General features: G+C 35.8%; 1 protein-coding gene across 1 annotated transcript; it reads right to left on the minus strand.

Annotated features, from left to right (window-relative positions):
- Window positions 1–714: 714 nt before the first annotated feature.
- On the minus strand, window positions 715–18,980 carry LOC110607344 (receptor-like protein EIX2). The gene is made up of 2 exons (XM_043948856.1): window positions 16,232–18,980; window positions 715–750 (listed from the first exon to the last, which is right to left on the minus strand). The coding sequence occupies exon 1, from the start codon at window positions 18,978–18,980 to the stop codon at window positions 16,236–16,238; it is 2,745 nt and encodes a 914-aa protein (XP_043804791.1). The 3' UTR covers window positions 715–750; window positions 16,232–16,235.
- Window positions 18,981–22,943: the final 3,963 nt, after the last annotated feature.

Consider the following 22,943-nt stretch of genomic DNA (forward strand, 5'->3'; position numbering starts at 1 on the left):
TACAACATCCATAGGGTCAAGCACAACTTCTAATCCTCGATATCAATATACAAAACATAACTATTCAACTTTACATTATCTTACAATTTATCATGTCCACTTTCTAACTATTACAAACATAAGACTTTACTCTTCTTGACTTCTCTGCCTAGCCCGTACCTGCAATCCTGGGGGATTAGGGAAAAGGGGTGAGCTACTAGAGCCCAGTGAGCAGAATAGAAGAAAACAACATTTAAATCTCATGTCATTATGTAATGCAACACATCACAACAAATCACATCTCGGATGGTATTGTCACCAATAGTCCTCTACATTCCAAAGTGCCGGGACGTAGAATGGGTACAACCGGTCTTTCTCTTAACATAACATATCATATCATTCCAATGTGCCAGGGACGTAGAATGGGTACAACCTGGACTTTCTCTTACATAGTGCCAGGGACGTAGAATGGGTACAACCTGGACTTCCATACCATCTCATGCCGTAGCATCATCATACCATATGAGGACTAAAGGATCATTCAATAACCAATCCACATCAACATCATAAATGCAATGCAACATATTCGTGATTTCTAATGTAAACAACCTAATTCATCACATGGCATTCATGATGCATGAACATGCTCAACTGTATAAATCATTTGCTTTAAAAACATAAAGGTTTATTCTACTCACCTCTGGCCGAAGCTCTACTGACTCAAAAGCAGCTGAACTCACTGCTGGGGTCCTCGGTTCCTCGGGTCCGAACCTACACAGGTGGACTCAAATGAGGGACCAAACAACTAGAACATAATTCTAAAAACATCCCCCAAAAACCCCCTAAAACACCTCAAAAGCATCATGCAAAAACATGCAAAGGAAGGCAAAACAGGGCAGGTTCGGCGGCACCTTCGGCGGCCGAAAGTCCCAGACAGAGACGAAAGTCTCTTTTCGGGGGCAACTTCGGCAGCCGAAAGGCCTGCCTCCCCAGCCATGTTCGGCGGCCGAAAGTACCTTCGGCTGCCGAACCTGGTTTCTGCCAAAGGGCAGAAACTTGGCTCCCTCAAGCACATTTGCCTCCCAAATCTATCAACATGCAAATAACTCATCCAAAACATGCAAAAATACATACATTGGCTCCTAGGGGCTTCAAACTAACTTAAACCCCAACTACAACACACAACAAACAACAACAACTCAAATCCAACATACATGCTCAAAACACAACATTAACTCAAAAACCTAACTATGAACTAAACATGCATTCTACCCCATATATCTTGCATAAAACTTACTTTAAACATGAAATGAGCTTAAGATCGGCTCTTACCTCTTGAAGATAGAGAGAGAGACGTCCTAAACTCGGAGGTGGGAGAGATTTGAGTCCTTGAACCTCAAAGCTCCAAAACTTGCTAAAAACTTGGAAATCTTCAAAACAAGATGAAAACTTGTGAAAATCTTGAAAGATTTGAAGGAAAGAACTCAAGGGTGGTGAGGAATGGCGGAAAAGCTCACCTTGGCCGAAAATGGGGAAAAACTCGCTCGTTTTCGGCTAAGGGACCCTTTTATAGTGGCTGGCCAGGCCACATTCGGGGGCCGAAAGTGCCTCCGCATGCATGCCATGTTCGGCGGCCGAACCTGGACTTTCCTCACTTATGCCTTCGGGGGCCTAAAGCACTCCCGAAGTGCATGCATGTTCGGCGGCCGAACTTTGAGTTTCGGCGGTCGAACCTGAGTTTCCTCCAAGGGTGTTTTTATTCAAAAACTCATTTCCTCTTTACTTAAAATCATCAAAAACATTAAAACATTTCATGAAAACGTGGTTTTACCCCTTCTAGAGGTCTCCGACATCCGAGATTCCACCGGACGATAGAAAATCCGATACCGGAGTCTAGCCGGGTATTACACTCGCCGTCAAGGCGTCATCCTGCCTGATGTACTTTTCATCCCATTTCATCAGTTCAGCCAGGGTATTGGGCAGTTTCCTGCAAAATGAGACAAAAAAACTCAAGAGATGTAGTCCCTTTCTACATGGCCTCCACGACCCTTGCTTCGTCTAGCTCAAGTATTTGCAGGGACTCCGTGTTGAATCTGGCTACATATTCTCTTAGAGATTCGTTCCTTCTCTGCTAGACTGTCTCCAAGTAATTGGTTTTCCTCTTTGCCGGGACCCCGCAATAAACTGGCTGATGAAGATGTTCACTAGATCCGTGAAGCCTTTAATGCTTTCTACCTCTAGGCTGTTAAACCACGCCCGAGCTATCCCTATGAGGGTAGTAGGGAAGACTTTGCACATTAGGGCGTTTGAGTGAGTTTGGAGCTCCATGAACGTCTTGTAGTTCAGGATGTGTTCCTTGGGGTTTCCCGTGCCATCATAGGCTGCCATCGGCAACATCATGAACTTCTTGGGGATGGTCTCCTTTTGTATCCATCTTGAGAAAGGGGAAAGTGTAGGTAGGAGGGTGTGGCTGTTATCTTGTGCCCCCAGTTCAGCTAGGAGATGTTCTTTCAGCCTTTTTAGCTTTTGGTCTACATCTGTCTCCTCCTGTCTCAGCCTCTTTTCTAAGCGATATCCTCTCTCTAACTCTTCGCTCTCCAACCTCCTCATTGGCTCAGTGGAATAGCTCTTAGCCTCATCATTCTCGATGAGCTCTCTTACCCTCCGACCTCTTGCTCTAATCGTAGGCTCATTTTCTTTGTCAGCCTCTCCACTCCTTTTGCCCATCCTTTAGCTGCTTTATTGAGGGACTTGGTGGTTTAAGGTGAGTTGGGGTTTTGTGACATTGAAGCCTTCAGTTACAGGGGTACATTCAGTGGGGTATTGAGGCCCCTCTGCTGCAGCATTTGCCCTAACCAGTGGGCAATGTTTTGGAGCTGGAGGGCCATGTTTTGCAGCTCCTGGTCAGATAAGGTGGTTCTGGGTGTGTTCCCTGACGAGCTTGGCGAGGGGTTAAACAATACGGGTGGTTGGTTTAATGGGGTTGTAGGGATGGAGAATGAGAACTGCTGACCTTCATGAGTAGAACTCAGGTCGTTTAGGGTATTGGTGGTATGGTTGTTATGAGAATGGTTGTTATGAGAATGGAAATTCCAGTGACGGAAAGATCTCCTACTCCTCGTCACGTCAGATGAGTTGGGTTCCTCTCTAATGAGGCCGAGCCCTCGGTCAGCCCGGCCTACTTTAACCACGGGCTGAGTGGTGTGCTGATGGATTAACTTACGTAATGGGCTCTGTTGAATTTTAGGTCTGACTCTTCCACCAGGGTTCGATCTCAACTTGGGTGCCAGCGGCCCAATGGTCAAACACCTTTGATAGCAAAATCCCAATTAAAGCATAATTCAATTTCTGTTCCTGAAATAGTAAAAGCCTATTCTATAGTAAATTTGAAGGTAATATGCTATCATGCTTAAATTGCAGATATATCACAAACTTTAATTATTAAAAAATTCTTTAAATTCAATTCATTATATTCAAATTGCAAAATGTATAATTTTTTATAAAAAAAATACGATTTGAAAAAAAAAAGAGATTCTATAAACATTTTGATAGGCTTGAACTAAATTATTTAATTTCATATTTTAAAATTGTTTCAATATTTATTAAAATGTCAAAATTTAGAAATAATTATGATTGTTCTAAAATAATTAATATTAAGTAAATGTATTTGATAAATATATATGTTTTCACTTTGTATAAAAATAATTTATTATAAGATTTTTCAAATTTTTAAAAATTATAATTATTAAAAATTAAAAAAAATATCTGCGCATTGCGTGGTTTTGATGATCACTAATAAAAAATAATCAAATAAAAAATTGATAAAATTTTTCTTAGTATAACCGGTTATAATTTTAAAATATAAAAACATAATTTTATATTATATTTTTATAATTTTAAAATATAAAAACATAACCACTCCGAGACTCAGCCTGGTGGAAAGTGCATCCTTGTAGCCTTGTGAGGTTTAAGGTTCTACTCCCTCAACCCCTATATTAAAAAAAATATATAAAAACATAAAAAAATAATTAGGTGAATGACCTAATTAATTCATAATATATTTGCATAATTATTTTCTATTCCCTCCTTGAGATTAAAAGATTATATATATACATCAATTAAAATACATTTATCCGTCTGAATATATAATCTATATATTATCCTCTAAAATTACAAAGACTTAGAATTGATCCGACCTCTATTAGACTCTGTTGGAGTGCTAAAGATGAATCACTCAAAAAAATTATAAAATTAAAATTATAAGAGAGTACAATTTACTCAGTGAGCAAGTAAATAAATAATAAAAGAAAATAGATAAAGTTTATATACTTAGTAATATTAAATTAAAATAGATCAGCTGAATAAATACAATTTAATTCAATTAATATAAATTAAGCTGAATAAACATTTTGTTAAGATATTGTTGCTGGAATAATGAATATAAAATCATAAATATGATAAATAAAATCTATATACACTCATAATATGCTACATGTGGATAATGTTAGCATCTCATATGTGTTAAAATAAAATAATTACGTCATGAGAGCAATGTTAGCATCTTAGACTGGCTCAATAGCAAATAAAATACTGGTCATGATGATCTGAGATTTAGAAAATAGGGTTTTACAAGGGTTCTGTAAAACTGGAAAAACTTAGATTTAGAGGAGAGTATTTATCCTTTTATATGTTTCCTTTTGTCCGCTAGTGACGTATAACAGAACGTGTATCATTGGGCCACCTGTCCCTGCCACGTTGATACAGACGTACGAGAGAATCAAATCTCTGCCCCATGCGTAACGGCCCCTGATTCTCCCCGGACGCGCATGCAGATGGTCCCACAAGACGAGTGGGCTGAATTCCTTCCAGGTTCCAGGCTGGACCGGAAGATAAGGTTAAGATTAGGCCCCTAGGGAATCTATTCATTGGGCTAGAAGTGCTGGGCCGGCCTGTTTAAAGAAACTGATTGGAGCCCGGTCTTTGAGCTGAGTGGGCTGGACCCAGTTTTTGGAGGAGGCTTAGAAGTCTTCAAATTATGGGCCGCCCTAATGGGCCTGGCCTTAGACCAGGACAAAGAAACCCAGTTGTCATCAATTGCCCTTTTACCTTCTCGTCAGTTATTGCCTCGACTGATGAGGGGGTAAATCCCAAGAATCATTATGACCACGCCGGTTTATGTACTGCTTCCCTCATAACGCCCTTTCATCTTTTTGTCATTTTGACTTTCAAATCTCCTCTGTCTTTTTCCACTTCTGGCTTTTTTCTGTTCTCCGTGCACACTGCCATCGCCACTTTCCCTGCTTTTATTTTCAAGGTACGTTTCCCTTCCTTTTCCATGAATATCTTTTAAGGATCCTGGCACCGCTGGCCTAAAGTCTAGCATCATCCTGCCCAGCATAAAAACCTCATTCCTAGGGTATATCTTGATATTACCCCTATTGCCACCTCTAGGACCCTCATCGGAATGAAAGGATCTTTCTTTCTGATCCGCATACTTCTGGTATAATCTGTCTTCAGAAAGATGTGAGCTTAGTCTTCTCTGTTAAACGGAAAGAGTATGGTTTATCTTTTCCCTTAACTTCTTTCTTCCACGGGGTTTTCTAGTTATTTCGAGATTGCTTCTCGAACGCTGACCCCTAATTTCATTCTCTTCATGTCTTCTTTCGAATCTGTCTGTCTGAACGGAGGTTTTACATCCACAGGGCGTCTGTTCGACACCCCCCTTTTTTTTTGCTGGTCAAGGTGAGCCAAAAATTTAATTACTTTGTCTCTCATGGGGTCTGCTTTAATCTTGCTTTTGTGATTTATATTGAGAGTCATTTTGACTTGCCCCGGTTTTGGATTTTTTGCAGCTTCTAAGATAAAGATGGATCAGATTAAGCCCCCTAAAATTCTTATGTTGCCCAGGGGGAGCCTGAACGTTGCCTCGGACACCCTCCTAGTAGGACGATCGACGGGGGGGTTTACCCAACAAGTGGCCGAAGTCATATCGTTCAGGTCGTCCAGGCGGCCTTCTTCTCCTGTTCCTGCCCGATCTCTGGAGCCGTGTTTTCGAGGTGCCGAATCTTCAAGGCTGCCAAGTATCGACAGGTCGGTCCCAGCCGCTCTAGTTGTTCAAGCTCTCAGGTCTCCTCGGACTTCAAGGCCGAGCGAGGACTCCGGGTTGAGGGGAGCAAAGCCTGCCCCGCTTTTTGGAGATGCTTCTGGAGAGAGGCTTGAGGCCTCCATAGCTGAGATGGGGACCCTTGCAAGCAGGGCTGAGATCGCCTTTGTGAGGAATGTCCATGGGGTCCTTTCCGAGGTCGGCCCAACTGCCGAGGATAGGGAACTTAGCTTTGTAGATGATGGGGGTGTAGCGGAGAAGGTCGGGGGCGAGCGTCCCATCCCCATCAAAGTGCTTGTCCTGGTTCGCGTTCCAAAGAAGTCTTGGGCTTCTAGAAGACCGGCTCCTGCCTTTCTTCCTCTCGGGAAGAAGGAGAAGGTTCCCGTGGTGCCCCTGACGTCTGCTCCTGACTCAAACTCATGGAATAATATGGTTTCTGAGATTTATTGTGGAATACAAGATGCAGTTCACACATGTAACATAAAGCGGCTCATAGCGGGCTCGTGTCAGGATTTTGATACAGGGCGTTTGTGCTATGAGGAACAGAGATTTGCCGCACTCAATCGAGCTTCTGTTGATGCTTTCAAACATGTGTTTCGTGATATTCAAAGTTTAGCTTACAAATATGCAAGGGAGGACAATGCATTAATGACTATGTTTAAATCAGGAAGCAGGGGTAATCTGCTAAAATTAGTCCAACATAGTATGTGTGTAGGTTTGCAACATTCACTTGTTCCATTGCTCTTCAGAATGCCTCGTCAACCATCCCGTGGAATGTTTTGTTTATTCAGTAACCAGTCGACAAGGCTGATCTTCCTGGGACTTTAACTTGAAGACTTATGTTTTTCATGCGTGATATACACACAGCATATGATGGAACAGTGAGAGATGCTCATGGGTATCAGCTTGTTCAGTTCTCCTATAATATCGAGACAGAGTTCAGCTGGAATGTAAGGAGCGTCTAAAGGAGTATAGGGAGTATAGGGAGTCTGCCGAGCTAAAAAAGAAAGGGGGATCCAACAGACTCGTGAAGCTCATCTTCCGAACTGTCAGGATTCTCCTGCATTGAAATCTAAGATAATAGTGTAGGTGATAGTGATGTAGATGTAGATGATAATGTACCTAGTTATGTAAGTCCTTTGAGGATGGTTTTTCCTTCCGTAGCGTGGGTGATTAGACTGTAACTCTTTTTTTCTTTGAATGAAATTTCATTTTCATTTATTTTGCTTGTTTTTCTCTTTTTTCCTTCAAGCTCATCAGAACTAAAATTCTATTAATTGACTGAACTTTTGGCTTATAAAATTATCTATTTTGCTAAGGCATTTTTATCCGTAAGCTCTTTCCGAGCTGGACTAACCGTACCCTTGAGCTCTATTTTTAACAGTAGGCTGAACTCTCGACCTACGAGTTTTTATGATTCTTGTAAGGACATCCTCATTTTTCTCTTATTATTTCATTACTATGAGCTCGGGCATACAACCTTTGCTTAATAACAATAAGTTAGATCATGTACCTTTGAAGGTGATGCGTAGGGCTGGCCTTTTTTCTTTTAGTTCTGATTTGCTGGGCTGAAGCTGTGGTTTCATCTGTTCACGCCATTGGATTCCTCCTCGGGTTGCCCCTTTACCTCCTCGGCATTTATTACATGAGTGGTGAGGGGGTAAATCTTCAGACTTTTATTTGTAACTGCGCAGCTTCATTTTAGACGCTTTTGCCTTTCTTTCTGGTTATGAGCCCGGATATCTGGTCACTCTGGAAGTGACCCTTTGTCAGTCGGTGCGGTCTGGGCTGTATGCTCCACTGGGGTGGAGAGTTTAGCTTTTTGTCGTTTTTCTCTCTCAGGGTCATTTTTGCTAAGTGTTTGTTTACTGTGAGTTAATCCAAGCTGTAGGCTGGGTCTCTTGCTTTCTTCGTGAGTCCATCCATTCAGCGGATTAAGGAGCTCGGATTTTTTGTTCTTTGTATAACCTTGTGGGCTATCTGTGTGTCAAGCTCAGGAATTCAGAATTTCTTCTTCCTCACTGTGGAGTCAATACTTAACTTCTTGCTTTCTTTGACGAGCCTTATACGGGCTGTGTTTCAGGAATCTTGGCCGTTTTTGCTCCGGGAAGATCCTACGGGATCCTGGCCGCCGTTTTTGCTCCAGGAGATCTTATGGGATCCTGGTCGTTTTTGCTCCGGGGAGATCTTGGTGATCCCGCCGGCCGTTTTTGCTCCAGGAGATCTTACGGGATCCTGGCCGTTTTTGCTCCGGGGAGATCTTAGTGATCCCACCGGCCGTTTTTGTTCCAGGAGATCTTACGGGATCCTGGCCATTTTTGCTCCGAGGAGATCTTGGTGATCCCGTCGGCCGTTTTTGCTCCAGGAGATCTTACGGGATCCTGGCCATTTTTGCTCCGGGGAGATCTTGGTGATCCCACCGGCAGTTTTTGCTCCAGGAGATCTTACGGGATCCTGGCCGTTTTTGCTCTGGGGAGATCTTGGTGATCCCGCCGGCCGTTTTTGCTCCAGGAGATCTTACGGGATCTTGGTCTTGTATCTTTTTGAGATCTTGCACAAGATTCGGGCTCATTGGCCTTACTGTCGCTTCGTCACCTCAACCGGTTTTGTAGTGCCGGGAGCCTTTTGGGAGCTCGGCCACCTACCTCATTAAGGTCTTGGGCATTTATGCCTGTTTCATTTTCTCTTTTTTCTTTCTTTCATGAAAGCAATGTGAGTAGAGACAAATAATGAATATAGACGGCAATCAACGTCTGTTTTATTATCATACTTTGAAATACAATAGGTTTTTACATTTGTCGATACCTCAGGGAAAGTACCTTTTCAAGTGCTGAATATTCCAGGCATGGGGCTCAGGGTTTCCCTGCATATCTTCAATTCGGTATACTCCTGGCTTGACCACTTTTGCTATCCTGAATGGGCCCTCCCAGGTCGGTGCCAACTTGCCTACTGCCACTCTTTTTCCCGTAGCCTCCAGATTTCTTAGGGCCAGGTCTCCTACTTTTAGGCTTCTTTCCCTGACCCTTTGATTGTAATAACGGGCTGCACGTTGTTGATAAGCAGCAGTTCAAACTTGAGCTTCCTCCCTAACCTCTTCGAGAGCATCCAGGTTGCTTCTTAACTTGTCATCGTTAGTGCTCTCGTTAGCAATTTGGACTCGATGAGTGAGAATTTGCAGCTCGACCGGGACTACGGCCTCTGTGCCAAAAGCAAGTGCAAAGGGCGTTTCTTTAGTGGATGTTCTAGGGATAGTTCAGAGTGCCCACAGGATGCTGTTGAGCTCTTCCGCCCAGTTCGCCTTGGCCCCATCCAGCTGTTTCTTTAATCCTTGGAGGATAGCTATGTTGGTGACCTCTGTTTGACCGTTGGTCTGAGAGTGGGCCACTGAGGAGAACTTGTGCCATATGCCCATGTTTGTCGTAAACGCTCTGAAGGCGCTGCAGTTAAATTGCCTGCCGTTGTCTGAGATGAGCACCCTGGGTACGCCAAATCTGCAGATGATGTGTCCCCATACAAAACCTATCATCTGGCGGGCTGTGATTGTGGAAATTGCTTCTGCCTCTGGCGATTTAGAGAAGTACTCCACAGCCACCACTACAAACTTTTTCTGCCCTGTGGTTTTGGGAAAGGGTCCCAGGATGTCTATTCCCCATTGTGAGAACGGCCACGGGCTGGATATGCTGGACTGAGGAGTGGCTGGGACATTGATAGCGTTGGCAAACCTCTGGCATACATCGCATTCCCGAACGAACTCTTCTGTCTCTTTTTTAACAGTGGGCCAGTAGTACCCTTGTCTGAATATTTTATTGGCCAGTGTTCCTGCGCCTTTGTGAGCTCCGCACATTCCCCTGTGTATCTCTTCCATCACCTTTATTGCCTCCTCCGGGCCCACACACCAGAGCCATGGGCTGAACTTCCCCCCTTTTGTATAAGGTCCCCCTTACTGCTTGGTAATTAGCAGCACGAGCTGCTATCTTTCTTGCTTCATCCTTGTCTTCAGGGAGCTTTCCCTTTTCCAAATATTCCAGGTACGGGGTCATCCAGTTCTGGCTTTATTCTACCTGCAGCACAGTGGTTGTTTTATTAAAAGCAGGTGTGTTGACATGCTGTATGTACACTTCATCAGGGAGTTGTTCTAGTTCTTCCCTGGACAACCGGCTTAGCAGGTCTGCTTTTTCGTTCTCTTCTCGAGGTATTCTTTGGTATCTGATGATGGCTCCTCGACCTTTGAGCTCGGCTTCCACTACAACATTATCCATATCTTGTCACAAAATAAATTGTAGCTAAAAATAGAATATTGGTGGCTAGATGCTTTTGCCACAACATATTTTTCCCGTGACATGCCGTAGCTAGAAGTGGCGTAACTAAAGTTTAGTTACAGGATTTATCTATGTTGTAGCTAAAATAAATATTTATAGTCTTTAATTTTGAAAAATATATTAAAATGTCCCTAATATTTTAAAATATCTATTAATGAATTTTTTTATTAATTTTATCACTAAATATTTTACTGTTTAGTCCCTAAAGTTTAGAAAAAAATTATTAGTTAGTCCCTCAAATTATTAAAAAGTTTACTAATTAGTCCCTCCATATCAGGGGTATTTTAAATTTTTTTTAATATTTCACGACTAAAATTAATGAAAAAACTAATTAGTAGACTTTTTAAAATATCAGAGACGTTTTAATGAATTTTTCAAATGGTGAGCAGTGATCGACAGCGAGCGGCATCACAAAATCAGTTTTTATTGAGTTTTAAATTTTTATTTTTTATAATTTAAATTTTATATATTTTAGTTTTTATTATCTTTGCTAAATTTAAATCTTAAATTTATTAAAATTTTTATTTATTTATGGAAATTTAGTTTGAGATTTTCATCATTGAATTTTGATAAAAATAAATTTCAAGAACTAAAGTATTGAATTTGAAAAATAAAGGAACAAATATGTTAATTATGTAATATTTTAGGGATAAAAATATATCTTTTCTTTCAATTCTTTGAGAGAGACTTATAAATTTGTAGGAATTAAATTTCAGGTACTAAAGTATTGGGTTCTAGAAAAGATAATTCGGTCATTTTTCCTGTCACTAATAGCATTTTTTACGGAAAAATCTGTAATTTTGACATAATTAAATCTCAGGAACGAAAGTATTGGATTCTAAAAATAGAGAGATGAATCCGTTAATTACACTATACTTCAGAGACTAAAAAATAATTTTTTTTATTTATAAAATAATATTTTTATAAGGGTAATTACCATTTTTTATAATATAAAATATCTAATTTTCATCTTATAGATCTCTGTAGACTTAGAAATTCATGCCTTTTGGTACAAAAATTCCAATTAAAGCATTAATTAGTTCAACTTTAACTGGAATGGCATGGGTGCCAGGATTTCAACCTCTAATATCTTATCCTATGACATTTACTCTACCAAACAAGGACGAATAAATATCTCTAGAAATGGCAGAATTAATAATACTTTAAAAATAAAATAAATAAATAAATAATTATAGTAATATGCTATCAAATCAAATTATATTAATTATAGTAAACTTTCCTAGCAATTTCTGTACTGTGAATGTCCATAGAAAAAAAAAATTCACTTGAATTGCTTTGTTGGAAAATATATTTATTCTTTGAGAGTAGCTTGGGCCTTGGTGTGAGTTTTTTGGCTTAAAAGTAAAAATAAGACTTTGAAAGACTCATCTCTTTAGACTTGGAATTTTGAGTCATCCAGTGCCTTACTGCCTTTAGTACCAAATTTCCAACTGAAGCATAGATTATTAATTCAATTGCTGTATTTTGTTGAAACGATATTGTCAGAATTTAACTTTTTTTCTTTCATTTGTGATTTTTTTTTAATTTTTAATTAATTTATAAATTTTTTAAACTCAAAAACTCAAATAAAATAATAACCGAAAACATTATTTCCAATTAATAAACAACGTATAAGTACGCTCAAAAATTAAAACAAATAAAATATCAGTAAAAAAAATAAATCACGTGATGTAACTAACATAATATATAATTATTCCAGACAATATATGCCTAACCACGTTAATTTGTTATTGAATTATCTTGATAAAAAAAAAGTTTTATTTCAAAATCAACTTTTTACGTATTAAGTTGTTTAATTCAACGAATGCCTTTGGCAGCAAAATCCCAATTAAAGCATAATTCAATTTCTGTCTAATTTCCTGAAATAGTAAAAGCCTATTCTATAGTAAATTTGAAGGTAATATGCTATCATGCTTAAATTGCAGATATTACACAAACTTTATTTATTAAAAAATTTATTTATAAAAAATTCTTTAAATTCAATTCATTTTATTCAAATTGCAAAATGTATAATTTTTTATAAAAAAAATACAATTTGAAAAAAAAAAATAGAAATTCTATAAACATTTTGATAAGCCTGAACTAAATTATTTAAAATTGTTTCAATATTTATTAAAATGTCAAAATTTAGAAATAATTATAATTTTTTTAAAATAATTAATATTAAGTAAATGTATTTGATAAATATATATGTTTTCACTTTGTATAAAAATAATTTATTATAAGATTTTCTAAATTTTTTAAAATTATAAATATTAAGAATGAAAAAAAAAAAAAGATCTGCGCAATTCAATGCGCGGTTTCGATGGTATTTAGTAGCAATTTAATCATTGAACAGCTAAATAAATAACAAAAGGAATAGATAAAATTTAGGTATTTAGTAGCATTAAATATTAAGTTAAAATAAGTCGAGTAGGTAAATAAATAACGAAAGAAAATAGATAAAATTTACTTATTTAATAGTATCAAATATTAAGTTAAAATAGATCCGATGAATAAATACAATTTAATTCAATTAATATAAATTAAGATGAATAAACATTTTGCTAAGATATCGTTGTTGTAATAATGAATACAAAATCATAAATGTGATAAATAAGATCTGCATACCCTCATAACATGCTCTCTAAAGATACTGTTGGTATTTCAAGTGTATTAAAATAAAATAATAACGATATGAGAGCAATGCTAACATATTAGACTCTATGATGAAAATGTTGGTTTAAGAGCAAATAAAATACTGATCATATACAGAGCTATTCTAAAGACCACTTGACATACGTATCTAAGGTTGTGTGTATATTAGTGTATATTAAGTGTTATTTCAAAGACAATATAAATATATATTAAATTGAAAATAAATCATTTATCATCCCGTGTTATTCATCAGAATATAATCGACTATTTATTTAGGTATACTTTAAATTTTATTTTCATTAATCAAATAAATATAAATTTATTTTATTCATTCTAATTTTAAATGAATAAAATAATATATATATATAAATATATATATTTTTTTAAAAAAATATTAATATTATATATTTATCCGCTTGGTAAAATAATAAGCTTAGAATGCAAGAATGTCCCTATTATTTATACGGAAACTGAATCTTCTGCTAGAATTTTTCTGTTAGAATTTTTCTGTTAGAATTAAAAAGAAAAAAAAGTGATAAATAAATATTTTAGGATGAAAATATGAAATGCGAATTTAAAATACTAAACGTGTATATATTTTTTTAAGAAAAATTTATCAATATTTCGGTATAATTAGAACTCTTAAAATTATATAGATTAAAAAATACTTAATAAACTATTATAAATACTATTTAAATTATTTTATGAAAATTATTAAAAATAAAATTTTATTAATTGATCTAGCTAAAATTTATTTTTTTTTAATTTTTAAATTATAAAAATTATTATTTAATAATAAAAAAATAAATTAAATTGTAATAGCATGGAGATAAAATTTATTTATCTAAATATTAGAATTTCTGTAAAATAATTATTAAATTTTTTTATTAAGAATTTAGTTGAGAATTTTAGAAATTTATGAATCGATTAGGATGAGAAATTGAAGATTTGGATTGGAAAGAATTTTTTTTTTTTTTCTTATAAATAGTGGAACAAAGCTCTGTTCTTTTGGGAGAAATTAGAGAGGGGCTCTGATTTCGGAACTTTTCTCAAAATCAGAGTTTTTATTTATTATATTTTTTTTATTTTTTAAAAATTTATAGATTTTTTTCTTTTAATGTACCAAATATAATAATTTAGATAAAGGTAAATCAGTAAAGGAAAGTGCAATTACAGATAAAGGAAACTAAGGCTAAAATTAGAGTATTATAAATTTAATAAATTAGATTAATAAGATTTTATATTGTATTTTTTTACACTTTTATTTTAGTCGAACCATTTGATATGGTTAATGATTGATCGTTGATATCAAATGATTGATAGCTAATTATTAATTACGGTTAAAACATCTAAAATATTTAATAAAAAAATTTAATTTTTATTATTTAAATGTAAATTGATGAACAAGGATATATATTATATAATTTACTTATAATTAAAATGTATATAAAAATTAATAATTTATTATATAATTTTAAAATATAATTATCAATAAAATAAATTTTATTTTTATGCATATATAAGTTATTTTTATAATATTTATATTTATTTTATAATTATAAATAATTTAATAATATAAATTAAAATTTATTTTAATATAAAAATTTGATAATTAATAAATATTTAAAAAATAATATAATCAAAATAAAATATAAAGTCTCACCACGTATTAGCAGCTAACACTATAAAAAAACTGTGAAATTGCGATCAAAATTAGCGACCAGAATTTTTGGTAGCTATATAGCAACCAATCAACGACCATTTTGCTACTACAAAATAATATTTTTATTTAACAAAGATCTCAATGATAAAAAAATGGTCGTTATTTGGTTGTTATTTAGCGATCAAATCTTAAATCGTCGCTAAATTTAGTAGGAATTAGTGACGCGAGATATTTGCGACCATATTTACGACGGAATTGCGACTACATTTTAAGCGAGAATATTTTGCGACCAAATTTAGCGATCAAATTGCGACCAAATTTAGCGACTATTTTGGACGGAAGAACTACAAATTTGGACTGAAGAGAAAGTGAGGGACTTAAGTGTTGAATCGCCAAAATAGAAGGACTGAAGTATTAATTACGTTAAATCTCAGAAACTAAAAAGTAATTTTTCCTTTCTATAATTTTAATTTAAAGCAGTAAATTGTAATTATTTTTATAAATAAAAAAATATAAAAAAACTCGATATAATTTTATCTATATCAGTATAATTTTATTATTTTTTATTCAGTTTTATATAATTTTATTTTTATATAAATAATTAAAAATTATTTATATATTTTATATTGTGTGATTTTTTTTTAAATAAAAAAATTAGATAAACAACTAACTCAATTTGAAATATTCTGTGCAATTCAAAAAACAAGAGTGAGTCTTGTGGGGGCCGAGGAATTTCTTTATGCTTCCATTGCTTTTCTTTTGTTTGGAACCACATTAGTAATTGCAGCCGTGAGGGAGGGGATTTTGGTAATTATAACCATCGTCGATTCTTTGGCTGCGGGAGAAGACGCACTTCCGGCGCCTGTAATTCCTTGTGAGCAAACAGCGTCGGAGGAGAAGGAGCAGCAGCAAAGACCAAACATGTGAAATAATATAAGATGAAGTTGGTTGACAGATGGATTTAATTTCCAGCCAATTAATTACTTTCATGCCGGATCACGTGCGTGGCACGAGGTTGGAAAATTCAGAGAGAAAAAAAGAAATTGCAAAAATTGCTAAAACTGGGTTTGGTTGTTAGAAATTATTAGATATATAAAAATTGGCAATTTTTATATTAAAATTCGTCTGACTTTTTTTTTGTAAAAAAATAAAAAAAAAATTATGAGAGGGTGAATGAGTGAAAGAGCATTTTTCTATGTATATGTATTTAATAATTCCTATATTAATATAGGAATTATCTTAGAAAAAGCTGAAGGATTTGAAAATAATCACACAAAAACACATCCCCTTTAAAGAAAATCTTCCAGCCTTCCAAACTTCAAACCTTGAATAGAGGAGGGGCTTTATTTAAATTTAGCTCTCAACATCTGCTGCAGTCTCAAACCCTATCATCAAAAATTAACATAGAAAGCATTATGATTATGTAATTGAAATTTCTGTCAATTTGCATCTCTAACAACATTAATAAAGCATTCATGAATTATGAGTGATTACATAGAAACAACTAACCTTCTCATGCATTTCCTTCTAATTTGTTTCTGAGAAACTTTCTCTTCACTTGATTTGCCTTAATTGCAATTGTTACCCAAAACTTGTTGTAGACTCTGTCAACTAACCCAAACCAAGCACACCTCCATGAGTCGTTGAAGTACAAGATGCTACAAACTCCAACAAATCCAGCCGCAAATCCCATTCCCATACCACTGTAGAACCAAACCATTTCAGAGTCATCTTTCCTCGTAGTGCCACCTTTTTCATGACCTTTAGGCAATTCATCTGCATCATCTGAACAGTTATTCAATGGAGGTCCACAAAATCCATCGTTGCCGATGTAGATGGATTTGTCATCCAAAGTCTGAAGTTGGTTTCCCTTTGGAATTCGTCCAGATAAGTGATTGAATGACAAATTCAAGTGACTTAAAAAGTTCAAATCAGAAATGCTGAATGGAATAGAGCCAGAAAGTTCATTTTCAGACAAGTCAAGTGATTCTAGTGAGCTTAACTTGCCAATGTTCCAAGGGATATGTCCATCCAATTTGTTTGTAGATAGATTCAGGTTCTGTAGACCTGAAAGATTCATCAACTCCTGGGGAATTTCTCCAACAAAGTTGTTTCCTGAAAGGTCAATGGAATAGAGAAATCGAAGTGTTCTAGTATATTCAAGCTCTATTCCTTTGACATAAACCTGCACATTCTCACCATAGACATCTCCTTCGAAAGACCCATCCAATGCATAAGAGTGATAGTCCCAAATTCCGTTGTTTTCGTGCGTAGAAATTGCAGTAAAATTGCCAAAACAAGTAGGAACGGTTCCAGTCATCATGTTGTTTGCCAAGTTCAATATGCGAAGAGAAGCAAGGTGACAAAGCTGCAAAGGAATCTCACCTTCAAATTTATTGGAGTGAAGACTGAGCATTTTCAATGCAGATAGGCTTTCACCTATCCACCAAGGAATAAAACCATCAAAAGCATTCATGCTGAGATCAAGAGCCTCCAAGTACACTAGATTCCTCAATGACATTGGGATCTTTCCTTGAAGATTATTGTTTTGCAGATGCAGGGAAGCAAGAAAGTGTTGAGAACCCAAGGACATTGGAACATGGCCACTCAGCATATTATATGAAAGATCAATCACCGTTAAATCTCCCAAATTTCCCAAACATGAAGGTATTCTTCCCGACAGACGATTTCTAGAAAGAATAAGAATATTAAAAGATATAATCCTGCATAAAGAAGCTGGAATTGTACCATTCAAATAGTTGTTGGAGAGTGATAAAAATTGCAATCTTGGCATCATTTTGCTGATATTCCTGGGAATCTGGCCATGAAGCAAGTTGTTGGAGAGGTCCAATATGCCTGCATCAGTATGAAAATTGGCTAAAGAAACAAACTTGTTAAATTTCAATGATATGAACCTATCACCAAGTGTGTCTACTTTTCTTAAATTTGGCAAGCTTCCAAAGAGCTGATTATAAGATAGATCCAGTCCTTCAATAGTGGAAGAAATGTTTTCAAACCAATCAGGGATGCTATCTGAGATGCTTGCATTGGACATCACTAAATATACAATTCTCTTCTGTGTTTTGAGCCACTGTGGAAACCGAGGCCCTAGTTTGCAAGAAGATAAGTCAATCCAGTAAAGTTGAAAAGGAGGTATCCATTTGGCATCAATATCAAAAACTAAAGAATTCCCACTCATAACCAGCTCAGACAAAGCTCCAAGTTTTGACAAGTGAAGTTCAGTAACTTCCCCATGCAATGAATTCTGACTGAAATTTAGTGTTTGTAGGTTGCAAAGATGTCCAATTGATACAGGAATTGAGCCGCAGAAAAAGTTATGAGAAAGTTGAAGAACTTTCAGGCGTTTAAACTCTCCCAAGTTATTTGGAAGACTGCCAGAAAATGAATTATTGGAAAGATACAGATGCTGCAAACTGTTGTGGATGCAACTGGAAGAGTTGCCAAATGGTCCAGATATCTCACCGCTGAACTTGTTGGTTTCCAAGTGTAGCTCACTCAAATTGCAAAGCTTGTTCAACGTTTTGGGTATATTACCTTCCAGAGAATTATAAGACAGATCAAGGAAAGAAAGAGAATTAAGATTACCAATCTGAGTTGAAAGAGAGCCTCGGAAAGCACTGTAACTCAGATCAAGGTGCTGAAGGTTGGTAATATTAAATAACCAGCTGGGGATTGTGGAATTGAAGTTGTTCCCTCTAAGATTGAGAACCTCAAGAGATGTAAGATTGACATGGGAAACATGACCTGTGATGGAAAGCTCACAAAAAGATAAATATAATTCCAGTAGAGAAGGAAGCATGTTTATTGACTGCAACCAATTGGCACACTTGTTGAGGGGCACGCCCTCCAAGTCTAAGTATTTCAAAGAAGATGGAAAATAGAGGGTGTCGATTGCCAATCCATTGGAACCAAGTTCAAGATGCTGCAAGTTTGAAAGGTTGCCAAGATGAAGGGAAACCTTTCCCTCGAGTCCGCGCATAAAAAGGTCGAGCTCAACGACATGACCGGTTGTGTTGTCGCAAGAAACTCCTTCCCATCTGCAGCAGTTATCTCCCACCCATGAAGTCAATGTGTTTGAACTGTTGGCCAGGCTTGACTTGAACCTGAGAAGAGTTTCTCTTTCAATATTGATACAGCTTCCATGGAAATTAGTTCCACTGCAGCAGAATAAAAAGCTTTGAAGTAGAATAAGCAGAGCAAGAAGCTCAACAACGGGGATATTAGCTGATGATCCCATTACTTCTCAAATCAAACAAAAAATTACTGTTGATTGTATTCCTCAGTTTGGCAAAGTAGGGCCTTGCTGCACTGCAGAAAACAACACCTCCGAGTCGAACTCGAAGATAACCTTGTTGTTGGCTACCATGACGCCATAGATTTCATGAGACCTGGGAGTTGCGGCAAGGAGTAAATTAATTTCTTGGCCTCTCCTGATTATAGACTTTGAAATATTTGTCTATGTAGACTTTATTAAATAGTATAAAATATCTTTAATTTAATTTCTCTATTATAAGACAGATACTCGGGTATAAATTCCTAACTCAATCACATCATATAAATAAATTTATTATATTATCATTAAACTTATTTTTCAGTTACTCTAATTCATACTCAATCATAACTTAAAACCATAAACTTTATAATGATATATATTAACGAGCTACAATTTAAGAAAATTAATTAATATTTTACAATGATAATTTATAATTATTATAATATTAAAATATTCACTTTATAGCCACAAAGTTATATATTTTTAGCTTTCCTATTTGATATATTGTCATAATTAATTTTAAATATTACATTTGATAAAACTATTATTTCAAAGATAGAGAACAAACGAGCTATGAGAGTAAAACCTCAATTCAGACTCACAGATTCAAATGAGCACATAAAAAGGACTGAATTAGGAGTAAGCATCCGAGGAGTTATTCAAAAGTACTGGAAGACATTAACAAAAAAAGGGGAAAAATGAAAGGTTAAGTCAAACTCACGCTGTTTGACAAAGAAAACTAAGGTACGGTCTTTTTGGGAGTCGATTAAATCGGAGGGAGGAGGATCGAGAAAAACAATCCTCTCATTGCAATGGGGAGCCCGGATGCGAAAGAGAGAGGTATCCAGGTACTCCCGAGAAAAGAAGTTTGCGAGAGAAGAAGGAGTGACATTAGACTCTAAATTCATGACATCGGGTACCAGGGGATTGTCCATTGCAGTATGAGAAACGTATCTTGAAGACGGTTTCGGCTGGGAGACGAGAGTAATGGAGCGCGCAGAGAGCCGAAGGAAAGAAAGGGTTCTGTGAAGATTTGGGAGTTTTGAATTTTGAAAATAGTAAAGTGAAGAAGAGATATTTTGATAGAAGTCGTTCTCGGGCCGCGCGGTCATAATGGGTTCTCGGGATTTACCCCCTCATCAATCATGCAATAACTGCTGAGGAGGTAAAGGGGTAATTGATGACCGTTGGGCTTTAGCCACCCAAGGCCAGACCAGGTCCAAGAAAACAGAGTCAGCACAGAGCCCGCGAAACTCTCTAGACCGAATAGCCAAATTTCTCAGGTCTCGACCCAGAGACACGGGGCAAACCGGGTCACACGTGAGCCCGGATCCGTTAGGGAGAAATCCAGTCCGGTGATGTGACGTAATGAAGGTTAGCAGGCCCAGTCACTTCGCAGCCCTGCTTGCATGGGCGTCGGGGGAAATTAAATAGTCGTCTGGCGTGGAGAGGAGGGAGTCTGACGCTTCCATACGTATGGATCTGCGTGGCAAAGACAGATGGCATTGTAGCAGAGAGGCCGTTAGGTGTCACTAGAAGACAAATGGAAAGGAATAAAAAGAGAGGAACATACTCCTCTCAGGTGGAGCTTATACAAACACTATAAACCCTATTTTTCTGGATCTCAGAACATCAAGGAGTATTTTAGATTTTTTTTATAATACTTAACGACTAAAATTAATGGAAAGACTAACTAGTAGACTTTTTAAAATGTTAGAGATATTTTAATGAATTTTTAAAATCGTGAACAGTAACCGACAGCGAGCGACATTATAAAAATAATTTTTATTAAGTTTTAACTTTTTATTTTTAATAATTTAAATTTTAAATATTTTAGTTTTTATTATCTTTGCTGAATTTGAATCTTAAATTTATTGAAATTTCTATTTGTTTATGGAGATTGAGTTTGAGATTTTCTTTCTTGAATTTTGACGAAATTAAACTTCAGAGCCTAAAGTGTTGATTTCAAAAAATAGAAAGACAAATATGTTAATTATGTAATATTTTAGAGATAAAAACTTATCTTTTCCTTCAATTCTTTGAGAGAGTGATTTATAAATTTATAAAAATTAAATTTGAGAGACTAAAGTATTGGGTTCTAGAAAGGATAGTTTGGTTATTTTTCCTATCACTAATGGTATTTTTGATGGAGAGAACTCTAATTTTGACAGAATTAAATTTTAGGGACGAAAGTGTTGGATTTAATTTCTAATAGTTTTATTTAAATCTGTTTAATTAGAATTAATGTTTAAACCAAAAAAATAACCTTCAAATAAAATTTGAAGTTATATGAATTGTCTTAATTTTTTTATAAATTTATATACTCATTCTTTCAATTTTATATTAATTATAGTAATATGCTATCAAATCAAATTGTCACCATGGCCGTAAACTTTCCTAGCAATTTCTGTACTGTGAATGTCCATGGAAAAAAAATTCACTTGAATTGCCTTGTTGGAAATTCAGCTGGATGAATGAAAAGAGTAAATTAATCACCCTTTTAATTAATTTCAACTGTAAAAGAAAATAAAGAGGAAATAAGTACTACCCTTCCCTTTTAAAAAAAAAAAAAAAACTAAATAAAATAGTTCCCTTTCTCAAATTAGTAAGACAGATTATTGATTATGATTTATGAATTTGTTATATTTTTTAATTATGTTTAAAATTAATAAAAATATATAATCTATTGAAGAAATTTAAAATGTTTTATTAATGCATTCAAATATGCAAGTCTCCTCCTCCATCACAAGACTTGGGAGTGTAGCATGGGTTAAATTAATTTCTTGCCCACCACAGATTATTGACTTTGAAAGACTCATCTCCTTAGACTTGGAATTTTGAGTCATCCAGTGCCTTTGGTACCAAATTTCCAATTGAAGCATAGATTATTAATTCAATTGCTGTCAATTTTGTTGATACGATATTATCAGAATTTAACATTTTTTTCTTTCATCCGTTATTTTTTTTTAAATTTTTAATTAATTTATAAACTTTTTAAACTCAAAAAATTAAATAAAATAATAACCGTAAATATTATTTCCGATTAATAAACAACATATAAATACGCTCAGAAGTTAAAGCAGATAAAATATCACTGGAAAGAACAAATCACTTGGTGTAACTAGCATAATATATAACTACTCCAGACTGCATATGAACAACCACATTAATTTGTCATCGAATCTAAATTAAAATCTAATGAATACCTGATAAAAAAGAAAAAAAAAGAATTTTATTTTAAAATCAACCTTGTGCACGTTAAGTGTAACAGCCCGGAAATCGAACTGCTACCGGCGCTAGGATCCAGATCGGCTTAAGGCCGCCGGGACCCGTAGCAAGACTACTGTGAACTCTGTGTACCTGTAAAAACCCATACATGATTATACGTTTTCTGTAAAAATTTAAAACTTTTCTTTGCTCCCAGGCTTAACATGTGCATACTCTGTCTCTATGCTGTAACATGCCTGCCAGAGCTCTCATCTGTGCTCAAGGCGGCTAAACTCAACTATGTTATGCCTGGTTTTTTTTTTTTCACACACAAAACATAAAACATTTTCATAAAAGATCATGTATGTAAAAGGGCAATAACTTATACATTGGTCAGCACATTTCTATATACTGTACATCATAACTATCTCTTTACACATACATGTCCACACTAGCTATTATAAAACTATGTACTCTTCCTGTGCCCTGCTGACTTCCCTCTCTCTCTGGACTCTGAACCTGCAAAACTGGGGTTAGGGGAGAGGGGTGAGCTACTATAGCCCAGTGAGTAGAACAGTAATAAAATAACAGGTGATAAAACATGCTCTCATGGAATGCGTCACATCACAAGTAAATCACATCATCTCAGCAGGACGGATCAAAACTCCCTCTATCTGTGTCCAGCCCACAAAGGAGCTCATAGGACTGCATATCATCTGG

The sequence above is a fragment of the Manihot esculenta genome, chromosome 1 (genome assembly GCF_001659605.2).
Source record: "Manihot esculenta cultivar AM560-2 chromosome 1, M.esculenta_v8, whole genome shotgun sequence".
NCBI lineage: Eukaryota > Viridiplantae > Streptophyta > Magnoliopsida > Malpighiales > Euphorbiaceae > Manihot > Manihot esculenta.